General features: G+C 36.8%; 1 protein-coding gene and 1 long non-coding RNA gene across 2 annotated transcripts in view; one reads left to right on the top strand and one right to left on the bottom strand.

The window, feature by feature from the left end:
* Window positions 1-1,929: 1,929 nt before the first annotated feature.
* Window positions 1,930-25,206, bottom strand: part of LOC143643586 (uncharacterized) — a 38,828-nt gene continuing 15,551 nt past the window's right edge. The window contains exons 2-3 of the long non-coding RNA XR_013156306.1: window positions 2,269-2,348; window positions 1,930-2,107 (exon numbers count right to left, since the gene is read on the bottom strand). This is a non-coding gene — a long non-coding RNA (uncharacterized LOC143643586). The remainder of the gene's footprint in view (window positions 2,108-2,268; window positions 2,349-25,206) is intronic.
* Window positions 12,270-13,241, top strand: LOC143643585 (olfactory receptor 52N4-like). Its single transcript, XM_077112196.1, has one exon. The coding sequence runs from the start codon at window positions 12,270-12,272 to the stop codon at window positions 13,239-13,241; it is 972 nt and encodes a 323-aa protein (XP_076968311.1).

Here is a 25,206-nt window from a genome sequence, read left to right as displayed (position 1 = left end):
GGTCTTGCTTGCTCACTGATGGTTGCAACCTGGGAGCAGAGAATTCAGTCAGTCTGAAGAAGCATCACTCTAGTAACATGGAATGCAGAATCAGGCATAGAAAACACTTCAGATCAGCAGAGTGAAAACATACTATAACAGGATCTAGGTAGAATATGGGAAAATGATCCAACATGGGCAAGTGGAACCAAAAGCTATGTAAGGACAGGAATCTGCTTCTGTTCCATTTGTCTCATCAGATCCTTGTCCTGCCCTTTCTTCACTGATCTGTTCCCCTGAAGACTGACTTTCATGTACTACATAACTCAAGCTCCTATGTATTATCCGAATTTGGTTGAATTGGGTCCATAGGAGGCACTGGCAGGAGTGGAAGAGGCAAGAGAGTTTGGGTCTGCTTTGACCTCAGGGCTCTGATCAGATGTTTTCTGTAAATCATTTGCTAGGGGTTTCTAATTCTTACAACTCTCCTGGAACGCTTTTTCTTCCCTTGCCCCCTCAGGGCAAAATCTTTCTGATATTAGTCTCTGGGTGCCCCAACATCCTTTTTTTTTGATTTTTTAACATCCAATTTTGTTTACTTACCCCATATAAAATCAGTTCATATAATTTTCATTGTTCTTTTTAGGTTTTTTTCAGTGAGCATTTTTTTCTTGCTGGAACTTTAATTCACCAGCTTTATCTAAACCACCACCGCTTCTCCTATGACTGCTAGTACTTCTACAGCCACACCTGTAGCTTGAGGAGTTAAGAGGAAATCTTTAGATGAATAGAAGAAAATAAACCTTTAAGACAGGAGATAGATACAGAATTTTTGTCCCAGTGTAAATTGTTAACCCCAATTTTTTTTTCTTTTTTTAGGATCTTAAAATCAGTGAAAAATAGAAATGAGGCTTAGCCTATTATTGTCATGTATTTCATTCTGCTCTGGGCTTATTTCCATTGAGCCCGTGCTTAGAATGTGTCATTAGCTAGGTGGACTATTTTATGAGATATATTTTGCACACCGAATTTGGGACAGATGCTCCTTGCTAAGTAAGACATTTTGTACAGCTACTTGCCCTCCAGTTACATATAAAAGGTCAATTCTTTTTTTTTTTTTTTAACATGGGCAGGCACCAGGAATTGAACCCGGGTCCTCTGGCATGGCAGGTGACCATTCTTGCCTGCTGAGCCACCGTGGCCCGCCCTAAAAGGTCATTTCTATCAGCTCTTTTATGTATAATGAGAATAATGAGATGTTTCTTCTGCATTAGTTTAGCTTTCCAAATAAAACTGAGTTGATTCTCGTCACTTAAAGACTTATAAGGAGAGAAGACTCAATGTTATGTAAATATATAAAACTAATTTTTTTTCAAAACAATATGCTTTAGGAAATAGAAGAAAAATAATTCAAGAACGTGTATCTTTGATATTTTCAACAAAGATATAATAAAATAGTGTTTCTATTAAATAAAAATAAGCACGATAGGAAAGAAGGTCATTGAAACAAAACAATTGCATGTTATCCCAGCAGAAATAGCACACGCGTTATGAGTCTGGCAGTGCTGAAAATACCAGCCATTTATGCAAGAGTCACAGTGCATAGAAGAACAACGGACTTGCCTCATTATTACGATAGTTTGTATCGACACTATGCAAACAGATGAGAAACCAAAGAGTACTAACAAATACTAAAACTAAGTTTGAGAGCTTGCAAAGAGCTTGTAAAGACATTCTTATATCCTGCAGTAAAATAGAGGACACAGAGAAGCAAACTCTGGGCTGGATAACTGAGTCTCAAACCCAACAGTGATTTAATGCTCAGTATGATAGTCTATTACATTTAGGTCTAGGCCCTGATTGGGAAAGCTTAGGGCCCTGAAACATGCCATGTGGATATCTGGATGAATACCCCTCATGGTGTAGCTCTTCATATCCCAAGAAATGCTGGTTGATTGCAAGGCGGTACACGCCTCCATAAAGAGTGAACGCTATGTTTTTGCAAGAAGACACTGAAAGTCTCTGCCTTCAAGGTTATGGCTATTACTCTCAGGAGTTTTCCCCATCTCCTCTCCATTGTCATGCTAGTAACTAGGGTTAATCTCGGTGAGATTTCACCCTGAATGAACTGCAAGAAATGGATAGCATGTACTGACAAGGGCTCGGGGATTAGAATTTAGGATTGATTAATCAAGGGGAACAGAATATATGAGAAGATAAGAAATAATTTTTGACTTGTGACACTATACTTAATACCCTAAAGAACTCCAAGAGATGGGTCAAACTCACTCTCAAAGTGGCTCTTCCAAGTCTGAAGAAATTGATGGTCATTGATGAAGCAGTCGGAAATGTCTGGATTTCCCTAGAAGCTACGGAGAAAGCAATGAAAACATTGAAGAAAGTGGGCATTTTGAAATATATATGTTATGTAAGGCTAGAAGAGTCATTAAACGATTATGTTCTTTGGAAGGGCCTGGAGAACACAACATTTGCTAAGGAATGCAACTGTGAAAGGGGCACCAGCATCACTGAAATATCCAGATATGTCTCTCCTCAAATCTGACAGTAGGAAAGGCAGTCAGAGAACAGGGCTGATTGGTATCTGTAGAGATGATGGAACCTTGAAGTAATAAAGGACAGGTGAAGGCAAGTAATTGCCAGAAACCAGGAGGAATGTAATTTAAGCAGCAAGGTCAGGGGGGCAGCTAAGAGGACTTCAATTGCAGGGAGATATGAAGCCATTTAACTGAACTTGGCTTCATCAGTGTAAAATAGGCAGCCCACAAGGGTTCTGCTTCACTTCTACAACTGAAAGAAAGGAAAAATAAAGGAATAGGAAGCTGCAGGCAATGCCATGATTCTTTGCCTGGTTCATCTTAGGCCAATTTTCTTATTCAGACCCCTTTAGTTGAAGAAATGTGCAAGTCCCCAGGGGCAAAGACCTTCCTGTAACTATATACTACAGCAAGTATAATCTGTAATGATTCTTTCAGTCCTTTCACAAATGGACTCATAGCTATTTACTTGGGTGAATATATGTGAAGTAATGGGAATATTCAGGCATTTTGTGTACTGCTGGGATAGAGCATCTGAGTTGACATTAATAACTAAACACTCAAAATATCATCAAGATCCCTTGTAAGAATGAGGGCTTAGGGGGAGCAGGTAACAAATATCACTTCCTGGAGGGGATGGAAGAGATCAGTGCCACTGTTGAAGATCTCCAGGATGCAGTTATTTTGGTCCCTATCAAATCTTGGTTTAATTCTCCAGTTTGATCCCTGAAGAAATAAGATGGAACCTATTGTACATTAATGCAATCTCAATGAAATAGTAGTAGAATTGCAACTGCTGTGCCTGAGATTATATGCATGCTAGAACAGATCAAAGGGCCCCAGATACTTGATATGCAGCCACTGATTTTACCAATACATTCTTTGATATTCCAATTTAAAAAAAGATAAGAAATAGTTCAGATGCAAGTCCAATGAACAAAAGTGTTCATTTAAAGTTTTCTCCAGGGCTGCACATCTATTTTTGGCTTTGCTATTTCTCCTTTTAGTTTTATCAGTTTTTGCTGCTGTATTTTGAAGTTCTCTTATTAAGGGTATAAACATTTAAGATTTTTATGTCCTGCTGTTTATTTACCCCACTAGAATTATGCAATTTATCATTTTTACCATTGATGATGTTCTTTGCTCTGAAATATATTTTATCTTATACTAAAATAGCCACTTCAGCTTTCTTGTCTTTTTTTTTTTGATGGAATTTCATTGAGATATATTTCTTGTAGTTAGCATAATATTGGCTCATGCTTTTTCCTCTAATCTGACAAATCGATGCTTTTATTTAGGATGTTTAAACCATTCACATAAATTTGATTATTAATATGGTTAGACACATCTATTATTTTGCTGTTTGTTTAGGCCATCTGCTTTTTTGTTACCCTTTCCTCTTACTGCCTTCTTTTGGATTCAGTATTTTTTATGATTGCATTTTATCTCCCTTGTTGGTTTTATTAGCTATGAGTCATTTTTTGCCATTTTAGTAGTTGCTTTAGGGTATCTTCTACCTTCAAATAACATTATACACCTCATTTATAAGATAAGCACTTTATAATTGCAAACTTCTTTTCTGCCCCCCTGGCTTTTATGCTATTAGTGTCACGTAGTTGCTTATACCTATGTTATCAAGTCCACAATTCATTGTTATTATTTTTGTGTATTCAGTTGTATTCGTTTACCAGGCTGCTAAGACAAATAGCACACAGGAGTGGGTTTAACAAGCGTTTATTGGCTCATAGTTTCAGAACTCAAACACTTGCTTCCTCCCGCGGTTGGTAGCATTCTGGCTGGCTGGTAATTCCTGGGTTCCTTGACTTTCCCACCACATGGCAATGTCCTCTCTTGCTTCTTCTTGGTTTTGTTGACTTCTGAATTTTGTCTTTTCCCCATGGCTTTCTTTCTATTAGGCCCTACTAATAAGATTAAGACACATCCTGATTCAGTTGGCAACATCTCAACTAATAATGACATTTTCCAAAGGTCCTGTTTAAAATGGATTCACACCCACAGTTATGGGATTAAGATTCAGAACATTTTTTTTTCCTGGAGTGCATAATTCAATTTGCCCCCAAAGCAATTATCTTTTTTGCTTGTTTGTTTGTTTGTTTATTTTGCATGGGCAGGCACTGGGAACTGAACCTGGTCTCCTGCAAGGCAGGCGAGAACTCTGCCTGCTGAGCCACTGTGGCCCTCAATTATCTTTTAAAAGGATTTAGGTAATGTGAAAACAACCTCATACATTTTTTCATGTAGACGGCACTTCCAGTGCACTTCATTTTTTTGCATAGATCCAGATTTTCCTCTGATATTATTGTCCTTTTTCCTGAAGGACATCCTTTAACATTTCCTGTAGTGCCAATCTACCAGTGATGTATTCTTTCAGCTTTAATATGTGAAAATGCCTTTATTTTGTCTGTGTTTTGAGATATATTGTCTTTATATATTTTTAGGTTGAAAATTTCTTTTCCTTATAGGAGTTTAATTTTTTTCTGTACTCTCTTCTTGTGCACGTTATTTCTGACAAGAAATCTGTTATCATTCTTGTCCTCCTCCAGCTGTAACACGTCCTTCTGTTTTCCCTCCTCTGTTTGCTGTTTGCTCTATTCTCCTTATCATTGGCTCTAATCCATTTTGATGTGTCTTGGTGTAGTTTTATGGCTCCTCTTCTTGTTCTTTTTTTTTTTTTTTGCTTTGTGTGTCTGTTACCAAATTTGGACGAAGTTTCCACCGTTATTTCTTCAATTTTCTTTTTTTGTCCCCAATTCCACCACCTTTCTTTCAGACTATGATTACATACATAATAAGCTTGAAGTTTTCTCACAGTTCAATACTGCTCTTTAGTTTGTAGCATTCTTTTTTTTTCTGTGTTTTCATTTGAATAGTTTCTAGTGCAATATGATTAAGGTCACAAATATTTTCATTTATCATGCCTAATCTGTATGATCCCACTGGAAGTAGTTTTCATCTCAGACATGTAGTATTTTATTTGGATGTCTTACATTTATCTAATAACTTTAACGTATAGAATTCATCTGGTGATTCTGATGTTCTTCTTGGACAACGCATTAAGAAACATTGCACCACACCCTAATTTATTTTTTATTTTATGATGGAGCTCCAAAATTCTAGTTAATATCTGGAATAATAGGGTAATAAATATTTGTTGACTATAATTAACATATTAATTGTGATTTGAAGAATGGAGGAATTGACATAGCTTTCAAATAATCAATTTAAAATACATAATTAGAAGAGATATGATTGCATTGAAAACTACACTTTCTGACTTTACAATCAGAATTGTTTCTAATATAGAACCGAACGGGCAGACAACAGAACAAAACATATACTGAATTCGCTACTGAATAATAATCCTCATCTTAGAATCACTGAATTCTTTTGCTTCATTACCATGGCTTTGACATAAATTACAATTAATGCTTCATAATTATTAGTCAGCTAAATGTAAGTTAAAATTCAAACATGTTATTTAATAGCTGTATGGACTGTATTATTGTATCACGAGCATCAATTTCCCTATCATGCAAAATGGATTTAATATCTTTCTGATTGAGTTGTCTTCTTGAGTTGATGAATGAAATTATATGGGTAAGTCCTTTTATTTTGAACAGAGTACCTACTTAATAACAGTAGCTATTACTATGATATGAAGTACTTTTCAGCCAAGAAAATAAGGAAAAGAAACATCTGTGGGTCTATGTTACTTATTTCTCAGTTTCTCACACAAGATTAAACACAAGTTCAAACTCAAAAATGATTAACTGAGTGGTAGAAGAAAGAGACAGAGAATGGAATAGTCTATGTAAATTAATTTATTGGAAGCACTTTGTAACTTAGAAAGGACTTGTCCATACATCTTATTTTAATCTACAACCCTAAGCTGGGAGCAGGGCAAAAAAAGTCACACATTATACACACGATCATCTATGTCTCCTGTGTGCCACCTTTCAAAAGTAATTCTTGCCCATATAATATTATTTCAGTCAATATTTTTAAAGCTTCGATACTAAACACTTGTTACATTCTAAGAAAATAAAAATGAACAAAACAGACAAAAATCCTTGCTCTCATTTGATTTCTATGTGTTAAAATTGTCATTATAACTTGTTTATTTTATGATGTATGATCATACAATGACTCAATATATGTATACTCAAATACGTTAAATTTTTTGTTTAAATTTGTTTCAGGTTTAGAATATTTCCACACCAAAGATTCACTTTCTATTTTTCTTTAAATCCTTAATGATATTATTTACATTTTATTATTGAATAAAATTTTAATGTATTTTCATATATGAAGCAAAAATAAATATCCATATCTAATAAAAGCAGAATAAAGATGAACATCACACTACAAAAGTGGATAGATTATTAGGATTGGAATTTCAAAAAATATATATTTACATGCACAAATTTATATGGCAACAAAAGGAAATCAGAAAGTAAAAATTATGTAAGTGCAAGGTTCCTTTAATGTTGTTCATGAACACATGAATAAAAAAAGAAATAGACAAATGAAACAGTGTGTAACTGAATGAAACATTCTTTACTTAAGCATTTAGTACCTACTTCCCACAGGCCACTGGAAAAGATGGTAATACAAATCTTCAATAAAGATTAAAATCACTAATTTTCATTAAAATTAGCTTTTGCTCATTTTCATTATCGCTCCCATATATACATACTTACACATAAAAGCACAAATAAATACACGTATGAAATTATTCACTTAGACATTCATGTAACATTATTTGAGTACAGAAGACAGAAAGCTCTTACTATTTTTTTTCCTTCTCCCCGTTGCAGTTATCTAGATACCCAACCAGCAGCTACACCTGTGATGCTCTGAGATGTCCTCTTGGGACATATAACACATATTTTCCTTTAAAAGCTGAGGTCAATAGTACACAAAGATCAAGGAATTTAGAGGTGGAGGGTTGTGTATGTACATTGACTCTAGGATTATGATGTTTTTCAATCAAGGCCCTGGACAACTGGACCTGATTGCGTTCAGCCCACTATATTGATATCCAGACACTAAGGTATTAAAGTATCTACAAAAAAGGGCTAGCAACAGGGATTTTTTTTCTTGTAGGCAGTAAGAAAAATTGGATAGGCTTTGAATATATCATTTATTTATTATTTTTCCAGAAATAAATGTTTGATTCTATCTAGCCACTTTGTAAGCAGAAATCTTATATGAAGTTGGATTTTCTTGGAAAATGTTCATATTCCCAATTCTAGCATTAAGATTCAGTGTTATCATGATGATTATGCCTAGATATGGTATTTTCTGCACCAAATAAGACTCCTTAGTTCATGAGCAGTAGAATTCAGATGTGGACAATTGATCTATCTTCTCAAAGCCTCTCCAACTCCAGGTAATTGTTCTTTCTGTGTAGAAATCATTAAAACATAACTAACTTGTTTGCTCTTGTCATCATATACTCTAATTACAAGAGAAGCTGCGACAGCGCATTCTACACTGAAACATATCGCTGAAGATCAAACTTAAAAGAAACAGTTCAGTGTATTAAAGGAGCATTTGGAGAAATCAAAACAAATCCTATTTGATTAGTTTGCAATAATGATCACAAGTTTTTGAGACATGATTTATAAATCTATCTTATTACAACTGTAATTGCATATATACAAGAATGTATACGTAGTTTTTAAATTTGTATTTCTGTTAATTATATATTTGAAAGCAACCTGAAAGTATAAATGTTGTGTACAAACATAAATAATTAACTGAATGAAATTTTGGGCTCCAAGGATAAATGTTTCTTATATAAATGCTCCACATTTGATGTTTTTATTAAAATACAAATAAGTATATTCCTTGAAATTCCAGAACTAATATGTCAGCTTACAAATCGCTAACCGTAAATAGAAAATTGAAAGTCAGGTTATAAGCTGCTATGTGATTTACAGGTAAATTTGAAAGGTTTTCATTTTTAAAACTCCAGTTTGTTTTAGCAAAGTGGGGAAGTGAGTTTCAGTGTTATTCATGATTTGGGTTGGGGAGAAAACTTTTCAAAGCTCGAAATGAAGAAATTTGGAACAATCAACTTTAGTTGCACACTATCAAACATTTTATTTCCCCAAAGTGTTCTTGATTCAAGTGTTTTTGCTTTAAATTCTCTTTGTCTGGCATTAACATATCCTTCTCAATTCTTTGATGTGCTTTCTGACTACATAAAAAAAAAGTATGCCTACATTTTTTCAAACCTTTGTGATTTTTAAATCTGTATGTTCACTATAATGCACTCTTTTGTATTGTATGTATAATTTTAAAATAATTAGAATTATGGTCAATTTAATGCATAAGTGTAAATGCAAACTGTTCCTAATATCAGTGAATTAATTGAATTGTGGAGGATTCACAAAGATGAGTTGACTTGTATAGTACCATGAGAAAAATATTATGAAAGAAAAGAATTATTTCAATAAATCAATTTCTTAACTCTAATTGTGCCTCATTGTAGATAGATCATTTTAAGACCATTTAGAGAATGGTTCAATATCACGTCAAAGGTAGAGTTGGGTCTGACTTAAGAATGAGTAGGGATTAGCTATATCTGGCGTGGGTTCTGGGAGTTGGTGGGGTTTGGTAGGGGAAGCACCAAAATAGCAAAAGCAACAGGAGATTAGGCTGTTCCTCCAATTTTAATATTTTGGAATCCTAAACATTCTTCCCGTCTAAGAGCATTTGTCTGTTCCTCTTGGAAGATTTCCCTGATTTACCCGAGACTAGGTTGAGTATTCAGGTGCTCCTGTTGCACCCTTTATAACTCTATTATTCTGTAAAGATGTGAAGTGAAGTCCTAGAAGCGCATGCTTATTAACATGTTCAACAGTGGGTTGCTTTGCCATTTCCAACACAAGTCAGTTACCTTTTGATAAATACGACGTGCCATTGCTTGGTGTTACTTTATAATGTAGAATTTCTGTGTAACTGCATTCTCTTATCAGATAACAATCTTAAAGTAGTTTATTTTATTATTAATGGAGGGCAGGAGGAATCTTTCTTCTAACAAGGCACAGGAGAACATTCGTTTGATGGCACATAATGGCTTCCTATGGCATTAATTTGTGTAAGCATTGCCAAAATGGGATACAAAAATATGGGTGTTGAATACCTAAAGTACAATAAGATGAATTGACATACTGCTTCATTCAATCCTCTCAGCATATATATATATATATATATATATTTGCGTGGTCAGGCACTGGGAAATGAACCTGGATCTCCCACACAGCAGGCAAGATCTCTGCCACTAAGCTGCCATTGCCCCTCTCGACAGTATTTTTGTTTTTTAAAATTATAATATTCATATGAAACTTGTACAGTCAATCAAATTACATCCTGATGGATTCTTACAACCTGAGTCCCCATATACCCTACAAGTAAATTAAGATAAGGAACTCTAACAGCAACTTTCAAGACTTCTCGTTATGTTTCAATCTAGTTATTACTCTCTCCCAATAAAGGAAACCAGTGCCTTATGGCTAATATCAAAGTAGTTCAACCCATTTTTGTATTTTATATAAGTGGCATAAAAATTATAAATTATTTTAGAAATTAATGCTATGTTTATGAGATTCATCTATACTATAGCATGTCATAGTAGTCCTTTATTCTCATTGTTACATTGAACTCCCTTGTGGGAGTGTACCAAAATTTATTTATCCATTGTTGATTGGCATTTTTGGTATTTTCAAGTTTTAGTCTATTACAAACAGTGCTACAATACACATTCTAGTTCTAGTGTGCTGATGATTGTATGTACACATTTTGTTGGGAATGGAACTGTTGGTTATGAATATGTTTATTGTTACAAGATACTTCACAAATAGTTGCTCTAATTTATATTCCTACCAGCCATGTGTGAGACTTCCACTTGCTGTACATCCTTGCCAATTCTCAGTATTATTGATCTTTTTAATTTTAGCTCCTCTGTTTGCCATATACTGCTACGTCATGAGAAATTCAATTTGCACTTATTTACTTGATGGTTTACCAGGCACATGATTATTTTTTTTAATTCTCACAATCTTGATTGTTTTTGTTTTTGTCTTTGTTTTTGCATGGGCTGGCACCGGGAATCAAACCTGGGGCTCCAGCCACTGTGGCCCACCTAAACTTCATTGTTCTGACACCTATGCTTTCACATGTAGGTTTTTCTACCTGGAATTAATTTCACAAGTGTATTTCCCTTACAACTTGTCTTCCTTCAAAATAGATATCAAATACCTTCTTTTAAAAATAGCCCATTTTGACAATAACCAATTCTTCCTCCAAACACTCCATCACTAACAATCCAAATCTACTTTAGTAGTCTCCTGTTCATTGTTCTTGCAAATGTTCTATTTTAGTTCTTGTCACACTGACTGTGATTATTCATATGCATACTGATTTCTCTATTAAACTCTGATATTCTTAAGGAATGAAACTGTGTCATGGCCCTCATATTGTGACACCGTAGGTGTTCAATAAATATGCATGAGAAATAAAGAGATGGGTGAAACAATGAGAGGTTATTGTTTCATGTTTTAGTTAACTTGAAAATAAGGTTTACATTTAAGTACAGAATACGGGACAAAATGATTTTGCTCCTGGATTAGAAATAAATTTGACATATGGTTAGAAATATCACATAGAAATTTGTATTTATATTGTAAACCAATGAAAATGAGTTCCATTTTTAAAGTTATAAAAATCATAAACCCAAAAGGTCAGGCAGAACGGTCAAGGAAATGAAAATTAAAGACGTCAACATATTACTGAATGATCAGTATTAGATAGAGAACTAGAAGAACTTGAGCAAGGTATATTAATGTCTTTGCTAATGTGTATTAATAATAAGATTGTTATTTTTCTCACAGACACCAGAAAATTTAAAAGGCAGTACTTGATGGTAAAAGTGAGATTCATAGAAAGATAGAGTAAAAGGAAAGATGTGATTCCACTGATATAATCACCATCCTAAATAATGTTAACTAGCCATTCATGGCCAGCTGGGGAGAAATTTAAAAACAATACTATAAATATACGTCAGCAAAGACAACATCAAAGATGAAGCATCTTAAAGGGTGAGAAGACTGAATCAAAATCGTCACACTGCATTGTAAGATCCTAAGTACTATTGAGGAATAAATGATTTAATACCTCCCAAATGCATAGAACAGCACCTGAAAAAGGGAAACATGTGTAGTTATTAACAGTCAAGTAACGTATCCTAACAAAAATCCCTTTAGAAAAATTAGAAAAGATTTACACTTGATTAAAAATTTATAATATAAATTTAAAAATTTATATTATAAATTGTTAATATATATAATTATATATAAATAATTAAAATTAATTATTTATATATAAATATAAGCCATTTAATTTTATATTTAAAATTAAATATGTCTTTTAAAAATTAATGTAGTGTCAATGTAGGTGAGGAGAACTGGAACATCGTAGGATCTCTATAATATTGCTCAGTAATGTTGAATAAACAACACTTAAATAAACAAATAAAAAGCTATTCTTTGTCTCTCAGAAAACTTGGTGCTTTATCATTAAAATGCACTATGGAATCAAAAAAAGTTGAGGGAAGGTAAGACAATGACAACAATCTATATTTTCCTTTCTCTTTTTCTTACTCTAGGAAGCACATAAAATTTTTTAAATGTATACTGGTGCTAACAGATGCTCACGCTAATGCTGAATAAAACAGACCTGACACCAGCATCATTCATTCTGAATGGAATCCCAGGCCTGGAAGACATGCATGTCTGGATTTCCTTTCCATTCTGCTCCATGTATGTTGTGGCCATGGTAGGCAACTGTGGCCTCCTCTACCTCGTCCGGTATGAAGACTCCCTGCACAGGCCCATGTACTACTTCTTGGCCATGCTTTCCTTCACTGACCTTGTCATATGCTCTAGTACAATCCCTAAAGCCCTCAGCATCTTCTGGTTCCACTTCAAGGAGATCAGCTTTGATGAATGCCTGGCTCAGATGTTCTTTGTGCACACCTTCACAGGGATGGAGTCCGGGGTGCTCATGCTCATGGCCCTGGACCGCTACGTGGCCATCTGCTACCCTCTACGTTACTCTATCATCCTCACCAACCCTGTCATTGCAAAGCTTGGGCTTGCCACCTTCCTGAGAGGGATGTTGCTCATCATTCCCTTCACTTTCCTCACTAAACGCCTGCCCTATTGCAGAGGCAATGTGATTTCCCATACCTACTGTGACCACATGTCTGTGGCCAAACTATCGTGTGGCAACATCAAGGTCAATGCTGTGTATGGCCTGATGGTTGCCCTCTTGATTGGGGGCTTTGACATTCTGTGCATCACGGTCTCCTACACCATGATCCTGCGGGCGGTGGTCAGCCTCTCGTCAGCAGATGCTCGGCAGAAGGCCTTCAGCACCTGCACTGCCCACATCTGCGCCATTGTCTTCTCCTACAGTCCAGCTTTCTTCTCCTTTTTTTCCCACCGCTTTGGAGACCACATTATCCCTCCTTCTTGCCACATAATTGTGGCAAATATTTATCTGCTCCTGCCTCCCACAATGAACCCTGTTGTTTATGGGGTGAAAACCAAGCAGATACGAGACTGTGTCCTCAAGATTCTTTCAGGAATTAAGGATTCCAAATCCCACAGTATATGAACAAACATTTGCTAGGGATTAAAAGAGAAGGGAAGGATTTCTTTTATCTGTCTGTTTTGGTGGCTGATAAAACGTTTCTGGGAGTACTGTTTGGTCCATGGAAAGGGGGGTTGGTAAATGGTGCATTGTAAATAAATGTCCTGAGAATCTCAACATCTCAGGTATGACCCACAACTTGTCTCTGATCTCCGTGCTTTTTCACTTTTGGGGAAAGCAACCCCAATTATTTTCCCAAGTTTGTTTGAACAAAAAGTAATGAGTCAGTTTTTCATGAACAAATAAATAAAGTTGAAAGAGACATTCTGGGACCAGATCATCTTGTTCTGGATCCTGTTTTAAATCAGTGACTCTAATTTCCAGAATTATAGCCATTTGCTACTTTCCTCTGGAATATATCTGCTACATTTTTCTCATCATTACCAAATGGTGTCTTTTTTCTCAATGATTTCTTACTATAGGAGAAGATGGGAAATATTCCATGAAGTCTTCAGTGTAATGACATTTTTGTTTATGGGTGTCTTATGAGAATTATACTATTCAGTTGAGAAACTTTCTCTAAACCAGGCCACACAACATAATTGTTTCACTGCAGAATAATTGCATATTCTGATTCCTTTAAGAGGACTTTTTAAAGCACACGGCCTGCAGAGAATGATAAATCTCTTGACCGAAAAAAGTTTTTTTTTTCATTAAAACAGTATGAGAGGGTAGCAAGAATACTTGTATAATCTTATTTTCAATTGTGAAATTTAAAAAGAAAATTAAATTTCCTTCTTGCTAATATTAAAAACCCTTGTACATTAAATGAGACTAAAGAAAACAGTAGTTTTATATTAATGTTTCAGAAAATGTCACTATATGAGAATAAATTTTTTACTCATATTTCCACCTATTGAATGGAAAAGAATGACATTGCTTCACCCTAATTCAGTTAATTATTCTCACCAAATTGTATTTAATATTTTTTGAGTCATCTTTTATTATCTATCATTCAAAAAGCCTTCAAAAATTATCCTGCCTCTGAAATATAATTGCCCTCTATTTTAATCACCTGTTCTCCTTAACATGTCAATGTATCTCCCCCTATTTTTCTCAAATCACTGTTCCTCTGATTTGTCTTTCTGCTCTCTCTCCAATCACCTGAAATTTCTTTTGTCAATTTCATCAGTGCCTTCCATATTAATAAGCAAGCATCTCTTTCTGTGTGCACATAACACTACCTGTCAGAAATACTTGAATTTCATTCACTATTCCTGATACCTTGAAATACTCCCATTTTTTGCTTCAAAAGCATTCACCTTCATGATTTTCTTTATTTTTGCTGAATACTTGTTTACATCCTTATTTTCTAGATACTCTTTCTTTATGCCAGATTTTTACATATTCGGCATATCTTTGGATTTAGCCCTAATTTTTTTTCTACATTTTCTTCCTAGGAATTCTTTTTCAGTTGCATTGCCCCTAAATATTATCTGTACACTAATATTCTCAAGGTGAAGCTAAGGTTCAGAGAACTGTTTCCATATACTTGTTTTTCACAATAAACTGTTTTGACAGTGCAAACCTTCATTTTTCCCCTCTGACTATACTCCTATTTCTCATCCTTTGCTTTCTCTACAATGTTTTGGCTTATCTTTTGGGATATGTGAATATATTTGAAAATGTAAATTTAGTGACTTTATGTATTTCAACTTAAATACATCTTATTGTGTTAAAGATCTCAATCTGTTGTTTACTTTGTCACTCAGACTTTAGTTTATTCTTTAACTTTTTAATTGTAGTAACATATGTACAATTCAAACTTTCTCAATTTGGCCACAGTCAATTGTACAATTCTGTGGTATTAATTACACTCATAATATTGTGCTACCATCACCAATATTCATTATCCCAACTTTTTCATCACCTTAAACATAAACTCTGCAACCATGTAGCAATAACTCCCTCTTCTCCTCTACCCAGCTACACCCCCACCTCCTCACCTCTCATCTGGCTCCTGGTGTGCTGGTTTGAAAGGAAGTATGCCCCCTAAGAAAAGTCATGTTTTAATATAAATCCCATTTCTTAAAGGTAGAATAGTCTCTATTCAATGCTGTGTATTTGGGACTGTGATGGGATCATCTCCCTGGTTGATGAGATTTAGTTAAGAACGGTTGTTAAACTGGATTAGGGGATGATATGTCTCCACCCATTTGAGTGGGTATTGATTGGTTTACTGGAGTCCTATAAAAGAGGAAACATTTTGGAGAAATAGATTCAGAGAGACTCAGAGAGAGCAGAGAATGCTGCAGCACCACGAAGCAGAAAGTCCACCAGCCAGCGACCTTTGGAGATGAAGAAGGAAAACGCCTCCCGGGGAGCTTCATGAAACAGGAAGCCAGGAGACAAAGCTAGCAGATGATACCGTATTCGCCATGTGCCTGTCCAGCCGAGAGAGGAGCCCTGACTGCGTTCACCATGTGCCTTTCCAGATGAGAGAGAAACCCTGAACTTCATCGGCCTTCTTGAACCAAGGTATCTTTCCCCGGATGCCTTTGATTGGACATTTCTATAGACTTGTTTTAATTGGGACATTTTCTCGGCCTTAGATCTGTAAACTAGCAACTCATTAAATTCCCCTTGTTAAAAGCCATTCCGTTTCTGGTATATTGCATTCCAGCAGCTAGCAAACTAGAACACCTGGTAACCTATAATCTATCTGTCTCGAGGAATTTTACTTATTCCAGGTGAGATCACACAATGATTGTCATCTTGCATTTGGGTTATTTCACTCAATACGATGTCTTCAGAGATCATCCATGCTGTAGCTTGTACCAGAACTTCATTCCTTTTCACGCCTGAATTTTGTCAATATGCTACATTTTGTTCATCCATTCATCTGCTCATAGACACATGGATTGATTCCACCTTTTGCCTATTAAGAATAATGTTGCTATAAACACTGATGTGCAAATGTCAGCCTATTACAATATTTTTATATATTTCAATGGTTGCATATTATTTTGTTGAGTGAGTTTCACAGCTATTACATTTTTACTCAATATAATGTATGGTACAATATTTTCAAAGTTTTTGATTCATACAGGGAAATAGCTTCATTGCTAAAAAAGTGCTAAAAAAGTGCTAACCGTTATCATGCTGCTTTACCTTACACTTACAAAAGGGGCTAAACCAATTTTAAATCCCACGAGCAATACATGATAAAGTTAGAAGACATTTTAATGGTGAGGGCTAGAGTTGGGTTTCAGGATGCAATTGTGATATAAAACAGGTGAAAGAATTCTGTTGGGAGTGGCAGCCAGATTGCAGCACAGTGCAGAAAACTAGAGAAGGCTTTGCTTGATTGATGAATCGAGTGAGAAAATCAGCTATAAATCAGGGGCAATGTTGCTTAGTCTAACCATTTCATATTCATGAGAGTATACAATATTTCTGCTTTTCTGTCTGTCTTATTCGCTCAACATGATTTCTTTAGGGTTCGATAATGTTTTAGTATGCATCAGAATTTTATTCCTTTTTATAGCCAAGTAATATTCCATTGTATGCATATACCTAATTTTGTTTATCCATTCATTGGTTGATGCACACTTGGGTGTGTCCATCCTTTGGCAATTGTGGATAATGCTACTATGAGTATTGGTGTGCAAATATCTGTTCGAGCCCCTGCTTTCAGTTTTTGGAGGTATATACCAAGAAGTGGAATTGCCAAGTTATATGATAATTCAATGTTTAACTTTCTTAGTGTGATGGCTAGGCTCTGGTGTCAACTTGGCCAAGAGGTGATACCCAGTTGTCTGGTCAGGCAAACACTGGCCTGACCATTGCTGCAAGGATATTTCATGGCTGGAGGATAAACTGGAAGGCTGGTGTATTAAATCATCAGTCAGTTGATTGCATCTGTGGCTGATTACATCTGCCAACAACTAGTGTGTGCCTCTCATAACAACATAATCTTATCAGTTGACTTCAAGTTTGTGCCTTAAGCTCCATTTGAATGATATGAAAGTTTCCATGTGTGCCCTGAAAGAAAATCTTATTTACTCTGGTTGCAGACTTGAGAGCTCTGAAAACCAGACACAAAGCCTCATTTTGTTAATACCGGATTTACAACATAAACCAAAATGTCAACCTTGCAGGTATCAGCTATTAAAGTAAGGACTTTCAAGTTATGAATGCAAAGGAAAGTTCTTAAAGGAAATTGAAAGTGCTACTCCAGTGAATACATGAATGATAAGAAAGCAAATCAGCCTTATTGTTGATATGGAGAAAGGTTTAGTGGTATGGATAAAAGATCAAACCACTGCTAATTCCCTTAATCCAAAGCCTAATCCAGAGTAAGGCCCTAGCTCTTCAATTCTATGAAAGTTGAGAGAGGTGAGGATACTGTGGAAGAAAACTCTGAAGCCTTGCAAAGGTTGGTTCATGATCCATAACATAAAAGTGTAAGGTAGTGCAGCAAGATAATGGTTAGCATTTTTTTAGCAATAAATTATTTTTGTTAAAGCATATACATTGTTTTTTCCAGACGTAGTGCTATTGCATACTTAATAGACTACAATAAAGCATCCACGTAACTTCTGTATGCACTGGGGAAAAAAATAATTGTAAGGGCTTTGATTGGAAGACAATAGGCTTCTGAAATATGGGATGGTGATATATAGCTTGATAATGATGACAATGGGGAGATGGGATCCCTGGAACCTGCTGAGCCTTTGCTAGATAGATCTGCCATAAGGAAAGAGGTTCCTGACCTACATTCTGCCTTGAAGTAACAATTTATCAGCTTCAAGTCTCCTCAAAGGAGTCTTCCATCCAACCTCTTCCTAACCAGATTAACATTCAGTGCCTGCTAACCCTGCAACTACCTCCTCTGGGGAAATAGCCCTCACTTCTCTGTCTGGAGTGACTAATCTTTTCCACCAAATGAAACTGCAAAGGAATGCCATGAGGTAATTGGCTTGAAAGACACTTCTATTTCTTTTCATGACCCACCCTCACCAACTGTTTTTCCTTTAAGATCTATAGTTAGACCAACATACCAACAGGCTTGAAAGGTGACATACAAAGTGTGACCCATTAGGAGGCTAGCTAAAAACTCCAAAAGAACTGCCTGAGTTATCCAATCTATATAGACATAAATCAGGGGAATATGCGTGGGAATGGATATTAAGGGTGTAGGATAATGGTGGAAGGAATATAAAGTTGGATCATGCTCAATTTATTGATATGGTCCCATTAAGCTGAGATTCTGCATTCAAGGTTGTAGCTTGAGCTGTGAGAAAAGGTATTAAGAGTTTTTTTGGATGGTTGACTGAAACATGAATCAAAAGGTGGCTGACTTGAAGGGATACAGACTGTGCAACAGGACTGGATATAAAAACTCAGAAATGGACAGCACAATACTACCTAATTGTAATGCAATTATGTTAAAACATTGAATGAAGCTGCATGTGAGGTATAGGTTTTTTTTTTTCTCTCTATTAACGTTTTAATTCTTATTCTGTTGTCTTTTTATTTCTTTTTCTAAATCAATGCAAACATACTAAGAAATGAATATGCAACTATGTGATGATATCAAGAATTACTGATTGTACATGTAGAGTGGAATGATTTCTAAATGTTTTGTTAATTTTTTTAATTAATAAAAAAAAGGAAAAAAAAAAGGTGGCTGACTGACATTAACTGAGGTTGAAAAGCCAGAGCTGCTGTGGTATAATGTAGATGAAAGGAACCAGAAGATTAGAAAGATGGGAATGTTAGAGTGATTTATCCTGAAAGACCTGCTCACACACCTCAGGAAGGTCCAGAGGATACACCTTTCACCAGAATCTTGAGAAATAAATTCGTGAGACTAACTCCATCTTCCCTGAAGAGCTCTGAAGTCACCTTTATCTGTAGGCCAAGGATCTGGAATCCTTAAACACAATGGGAATGATCAAATCCCAAGTGGGTAGAAGCCCTGTGGTGACAGCTAATCCCCACTGATAAGGTGGATGTCACCAACATAATGGACAACAGACTCAAAGCAGCAATCAAAATAATCTGACTCACAGTGACCTGTGACATTGGCTAGTAGATCATGGGATACCTAGAAGTAAAATAGATGGGTAGTTTAATAAATTCTTGTTTGAGCTGTATAAGCAGACGAATACTAAGTCAAGTGAACAGAACTCTAACCTGATTTGCAAAAATGCCAATCAAAATCCCAACAACTTATTTTTCAGAAATAGAAAAACCAATAAGCAAATTTATCTGGAAGGGCAGGGTGCCCAGAATTGCTAAAAACATCTTGAGGAAAAAAAACGAAGCTGGAGGTCTAGCGCTGCCTGACTTTAAGGCATATTATGAAGCCACAGTGGTCAAAACAGCATGGTATTGGCATAAAGATAGATATATCGACCAATGGAATCGAATAGAGTGCTCAGATATAGACCCTCTCATCTATGGACATTTGATCTTTGATAAGGCAGTCAAGCCAACTCACCTGGGACAGAACAGTCTCTTCAATAAATGGTGCCTAGAGAACTGGATATCCATATGCAAAAGAATGAAAGAAGACCCATCTCTCACACCCTATACAAAAGTTAACTCAAAATGGATCAAAGATCTAAACATTAGGTCTAAGACCATAAAACAGTTAGAGGAAAATGCTGGGAGATATCTTATGGATCTTACAACTGGAGGCGGTTTTATGGACCTTAAACCTAAAGCAAGAGCACTGAAGAAGGAAATAAATAAATGGGAGCTCCTCAAAATTAAACACTTTTGTGCATCAAAGAACTTCATCAAGAAAGTAGAAAGACAGCCTACACAATGGGAGACAATATTTGGAAATGACATATCAGATAAAGGTCTAGTATCCAGAATTTATAAAGAGATTGTTCAACTCAACATAAAAAGACAGTCAACCCAATTACAAAATGGGAAAAAGACTTGAACAGACACCTATCAGAAGAGGAAATACAAATGGCCAAAAGGCACATGAAGAGATGCTCAATGTCCCTGGCCATTAGAGAAATGCAAATCAAAACCACAATGAGATATCATCTCACACCCACCAGAATGGCCATTATCAACAAAACAGAAAATGACAAGTGCTGGAGAGGATGCAGAGAAAGAGGTACCCTTATCCGCTGTTGGCGGGAATGTCAAATGGTGCAACCACTGTGGAAGGCAGTTTGGCAGTTCCTCAAAAAGCTGAATATAGAATTGCCATACGACCCAGCAATACCATTGCTGGGTATCTACTCAAAGGACTTAAGGGCAAAGACACAAACGGACATTTGCACACCAATGTTTATAGCAGCGTTATTTACAATTGCAAAGAGATGGAAACAGCCAAAATGTCCATCAACAGACGAGTGACTAAACAAACTGTACTATATACATACGATGGAATATTATGCAGCTTTAAGACAGGATAAATTTATGAAGCATGTAATAACGTGGATGGACCTAGAGAACATTATGCTGAGTGAGTCTAGCCAAAAACTAAAGGACAAATACTGTATGGTCCCACTGGTGTGAACCGACATTCGAGAATAAACTTGGAATATGTCATTGGTAACAAAGTCCAGCAGGAGTTAGAAACAGGGTAAGATAATGGGTAATTGGAGCTGAAGGGATACAGACTGTGCAACAGGACTAGATACAAAAACTCAAAAATGGACAGCACAATAATACCTAATTGTAAAGTAATCATGTTAAAACACTGAATGAAGCTGCATCTGAGCTATAGGTTTTTGTTTTTTTGTTTTGTTTTTTGTTTGTTTGTTTGTTTTGTTTTGTTTTTGTTTTTGTCTGTCTGGTTGTTTGTTTGTCTTTTTTTTTTTTACTATTATTATTACTTTTGTTTTTTTCTCTATATTAACATTCTATATCTTTTTCTGTTGTGTTGCTAGTTCTTCTAAACCGATGCAAATGTACTAAGAAACGATGATCATGCATCTATGTGACGATGTTAAGAATTACTGATTGCGTATGTAGAATGGTATGATTTCTAAATGTTGGGTTAATTTCTTTTTTTCCGTTAATTAATTAAAAAAAAAAAAAACAGAGTCAAGGCCTCTTAATCAATTCCCAGACTTGAGACAGTTTACAGATCAAGACCCCTTGAATGAGGGGAAGGCCAGGTATCCTTGGAGAAGAACCCTTTTACGTTGACCAAAATGTACACTGTTAACCTTCCTCCCAGCCTTTCCCAAGGAAAATCATAGCCTTTTACAGGGGTGACTGTGCACTGGGGAACAGGAAATTATCAGGTATTTCAGGGATTAGACACTGACTCAGAAGTGACACTAATTCCAGGAGACCCAAAATGTCACTCTGGTCCACCAGAGTAGAGGTTTATGGAGGTTAAGGGGTGATGGAGTTTAAGCTCAGGTCCATCTCACAGTGAGTCCAATGTGTCCCCAGACACATTCTGTGGTCATTTCCCCAGTTTCAGAACACATAATTTGAATCGACATACTTAGCAACTGGCAGAATCCCCACATTGGTTCTCAGATTCATGAAGTGAGGGCTGTTTATGGTAGGACAGGCCTAGTGAAAGACACTAGAACCGCCCCTAACAAGCAAAATAATGAATTAGAAGCGCTAGCACATTCCTTGAGGGCTTGCAGACATTAGTGCCACGCTTAAGTACTTGGAGTATGTAAGGGTGGAGGCTCCTACCTCATCTGCACTCAACTCTCCTATTTGGGCTGCACAGAAAACAGATGGGACTTGGAGGATGACAGTGTATTATTGTAAATTTAACCAGGAGGTGACTCCAATTGCAGCTGCTATTCCAGATGTGGTATCATTGCTTGAGCAAATCAATATATCGCCTGGTACCTGGTATGCAGCTATTGATCTGGTAAATGTTTTTTTCTCAATAGCTGTTAGTAAGGACCATCAGAAACAGTTTGCATTCAGCTGGCAAGGCCTGCAGTATATTTTCACTGTCCTGCCTCACAGGTATGTCAACTATCCAGTCCTAAGTCAAAATCTTGTCTGCTGGGAACTATATTATTTCTCCCTCCTGCAAGACATCACACTGGTCCATTATATTGACAATATCATACTATTGAATTAGTGAGCAAGAAATAGCATCTACTCTAGACTTATTCAAAAGGCATTTGTGTGGCAGAGGATGGGAAATAAATCCAACAAAAATACAGGGGTTGCCACCACAGTGATATTCTAGGTATCCAGTGGTTGTGGAACATGTTGAGATATCACTTGTAATGTGAAGGATAAGATGTTACATCTGGCCTCTCTTATGACTGAAAAAGAGGTACAATGCCTAGTTGGGCTCTTTGGATTTTGGAGACAACATACTTCTCATTTGTGTGTGCTACTCCAACCCTATTACCGAGTGACCAGCAAAGGTGTGAGTTTTGAGTGGAGACCTGAACAAGAGGAGGCTCTGCATCATTTCCACGCTCCTGAGCAAGCTGCTTTTCCACTTGAGCCATATGATCCTGAAGTACCAATGGTGCTGGAAGTGTTTGTGGAAAATAAGCATGTTGTCTGGACCATGTCTCAGGCCCCTATAGAAGAATCACAGTGCAGACCCTTAGGATTTTGGAGCAAAGCTTACAAAGGCTGAAGATAACTATTCTCCTTTTGAGAAACAAGTTTGAGTCTGCTGCTTGGCCTTAGTAGAGACTGAATGCTTAATTAAGGGCCACCAAGTTACCATGAGACCCAAGCTGCCTATCATGAGCTAAGTGTTTTCTGACGCACCAAGTCATAAAGTTGGGCATGCACAGCAGCACTACATCAGAAAATGGAAATGGAATATTAGAAATAATGCTTAAACAGGTCCTGAAGGCACAAGTAAGTTACAGGAGGAAGGAGCCCAGATGCCCATGGACCCCATTTCTGCCACAGTACCTTCTTTTTCCCAGACCAGAGCGATGGCCTCTTGGGCTGTTCTTCACAGTCAGTTTTCTGGAAAAGGAAGAGGAAACTCAAGCCTGGTTTACAGATGGTTCTGCACATTATTCAGATACCACCTAGATGTGGACAATTGTATCACTACAACCCCATTCTGAAATGTCCTTAAAGGACAGAGGTGAGAGGAAATCCTTCTAGTGGGCGGAACTTCGAATACTGCGCATGGTTGTTCATTTTGCTTGAAAGGAGAACTGGCCAGAGGTACATTTGTATACTGACTCATGGGTTTTGCTTATGGTTTGGCTGGAGGGTCCGGGACTTGGAAGGAGCATGATAGTAAATTGGTGACAAAGAGGTCTGGGGAAGAGGCATGCAGATAGAACTTTTTGAGTGGGCAAAGAACATGGAGATATTTGTTTCCCATGCGAATGCACATGAGAGGCTGACTTCACCAGAAGAAGGTTTTAATAATCAAGTGGATGAAATGACCCATCTTATCAATATAAACCATCCTCTTTCCTCAGCAACTCCTGCCATTGCCCAACGGGTTCATGAAAAAAGTGGGTATGGTGGTAGGGATGGAGGTTATGCATGGACTCAACTACATGAACTTCCACCCAACCAAGGCCAACTTGGCTATGGCCACTGCTGGGTGCCCAATATGTCAGCAGCAGAGACCCACACTCAGTCCCCAGTATGGAACCATTCCTCAAGGTGAGCAGCCTGCTACTTGGTGGCAGGTTGATTATATGGAACCACTCCCATTATGGAGGGTACAGTGATTTGTTCCAACTGGAACAGACACATACTATGGATATGGATTTGCACACCCAGCACACAATGCTTCCACAAAAACTACTATCTGTGGACTTACAGAATGCCTTATCCACTGTCATGGTATTCCACACAGTATTGCTTCTGATGAAGGAATTCACTTCACAGAAAATAGTGTGGAAATGGGCACATGCTCATGGAATTATCTGGTCTTGCCATGTTCCCCATTATCCACAGTCCTCTGGGTTGGTATAACAGTGGAATGGCCTTTCTAAGACCCATTTATAGTGCCAGCTAGGTGGTGATGCATTGCACAGTTTGGACAATGTTCTCCAGGAGGGTGTGTATCTCTGAATCAGCACCCACTGTATGGTGCTGTTTCTCCAATAACAGGATTCTTAGGTTCAGGAATCAAGGGGTGGAAAACGTAATGGCACCTCTCATTATCACCCCTAGGGATCCACTAGGAAAATATTTGCTTCCTGTCCTTGAAACCTTAAGCTCTTCTGTTCTAGAGGTCTTAGTTCCAAAAGAAGGAGGGCTCATTCTAGGAGACAAAACAATGATTGCATTGAACTGAAAATTAAGAATGACATCTAGCCACTCTGGGCTTCTCATGCCATTGAATCAACAGGCATGAAAGGGAATCACTGTACTGTCAAGGATGATTGATCCTGATTATCAAGGGGAAATAGTTCTGCAACTACACAGTGGAGTTAGATAAAGTTTTCCCGAAATACAGGAGATTCCCTGGGAGTCTTAGTACTACCATGCGCTGTGACTAAAGTCAATGAAAAACTGCAACAACCCAATCAAAGCAAAACTACCAAGGGCCCAGAAACTTCAGGAATGAAGGTCTGGGTCACCTCACCTGGAAAAGAACCACAGTCAGCTCAAATGCTTGCTGAGTGTAAAGGGAAAATGGAATGGGTAGTAGAAGAAGGTAATAATAAGTATGAACTACCACCACAATTTACAGTGCATTTTACAATGTACTATCATCATGGATATCCATCACCCCTACTTTTTCATCACTTCTAACAGAAATTATTCACCCATTAAACTGTAACTCATTCTTCCTGCCCCCATCCTGGCCACTGGTAACTTATAAACCACAATCTGTTTCCATGAATTTTTGCTTCTTCTAGGTATTGCATATGAGCAAACTCATATAATATTTTTCTTTTAGTGTTTGGTTTATTTTCCCCATCGTGATGTCTTCAAGGTTCATTCATTATTGGTGATGGTAGTACAATATTATGAATATAACCAGTCCTACTGAATTAAACACTTGTATGTGGTAAAAACT

The sequence above is a fragment of the Tamandua tetradactyla genome, chromosome 8 (assembly GCF_023851605.1).
Source record: "Tamandua tetradactyla isolate mTamTet1 chromosome 8, mTamTet1.pri, whole genome shotgun sequence".
NCBI lineage: Eukaryota > Metazoa > Chordata > Mammalia > Pilosa > Myrmecophagidae > Tamandua > Tamandua tetradactyla.
The sequence above is the reverse complement of the archived record's forward strand: the minus strand, read 5'-3'. Positions and strand labels throughout refer to the sequence as shown.

Bases quoted from the DNA above. Each gene is read 5' to 3' on its own strand.
- LOC143643585 (XM_077112196.1), top strand. From the start codon at position 12,270: ATGCTCACGCTAATGCTGAATAAAACAGACCTGACACCAGCATCATTC.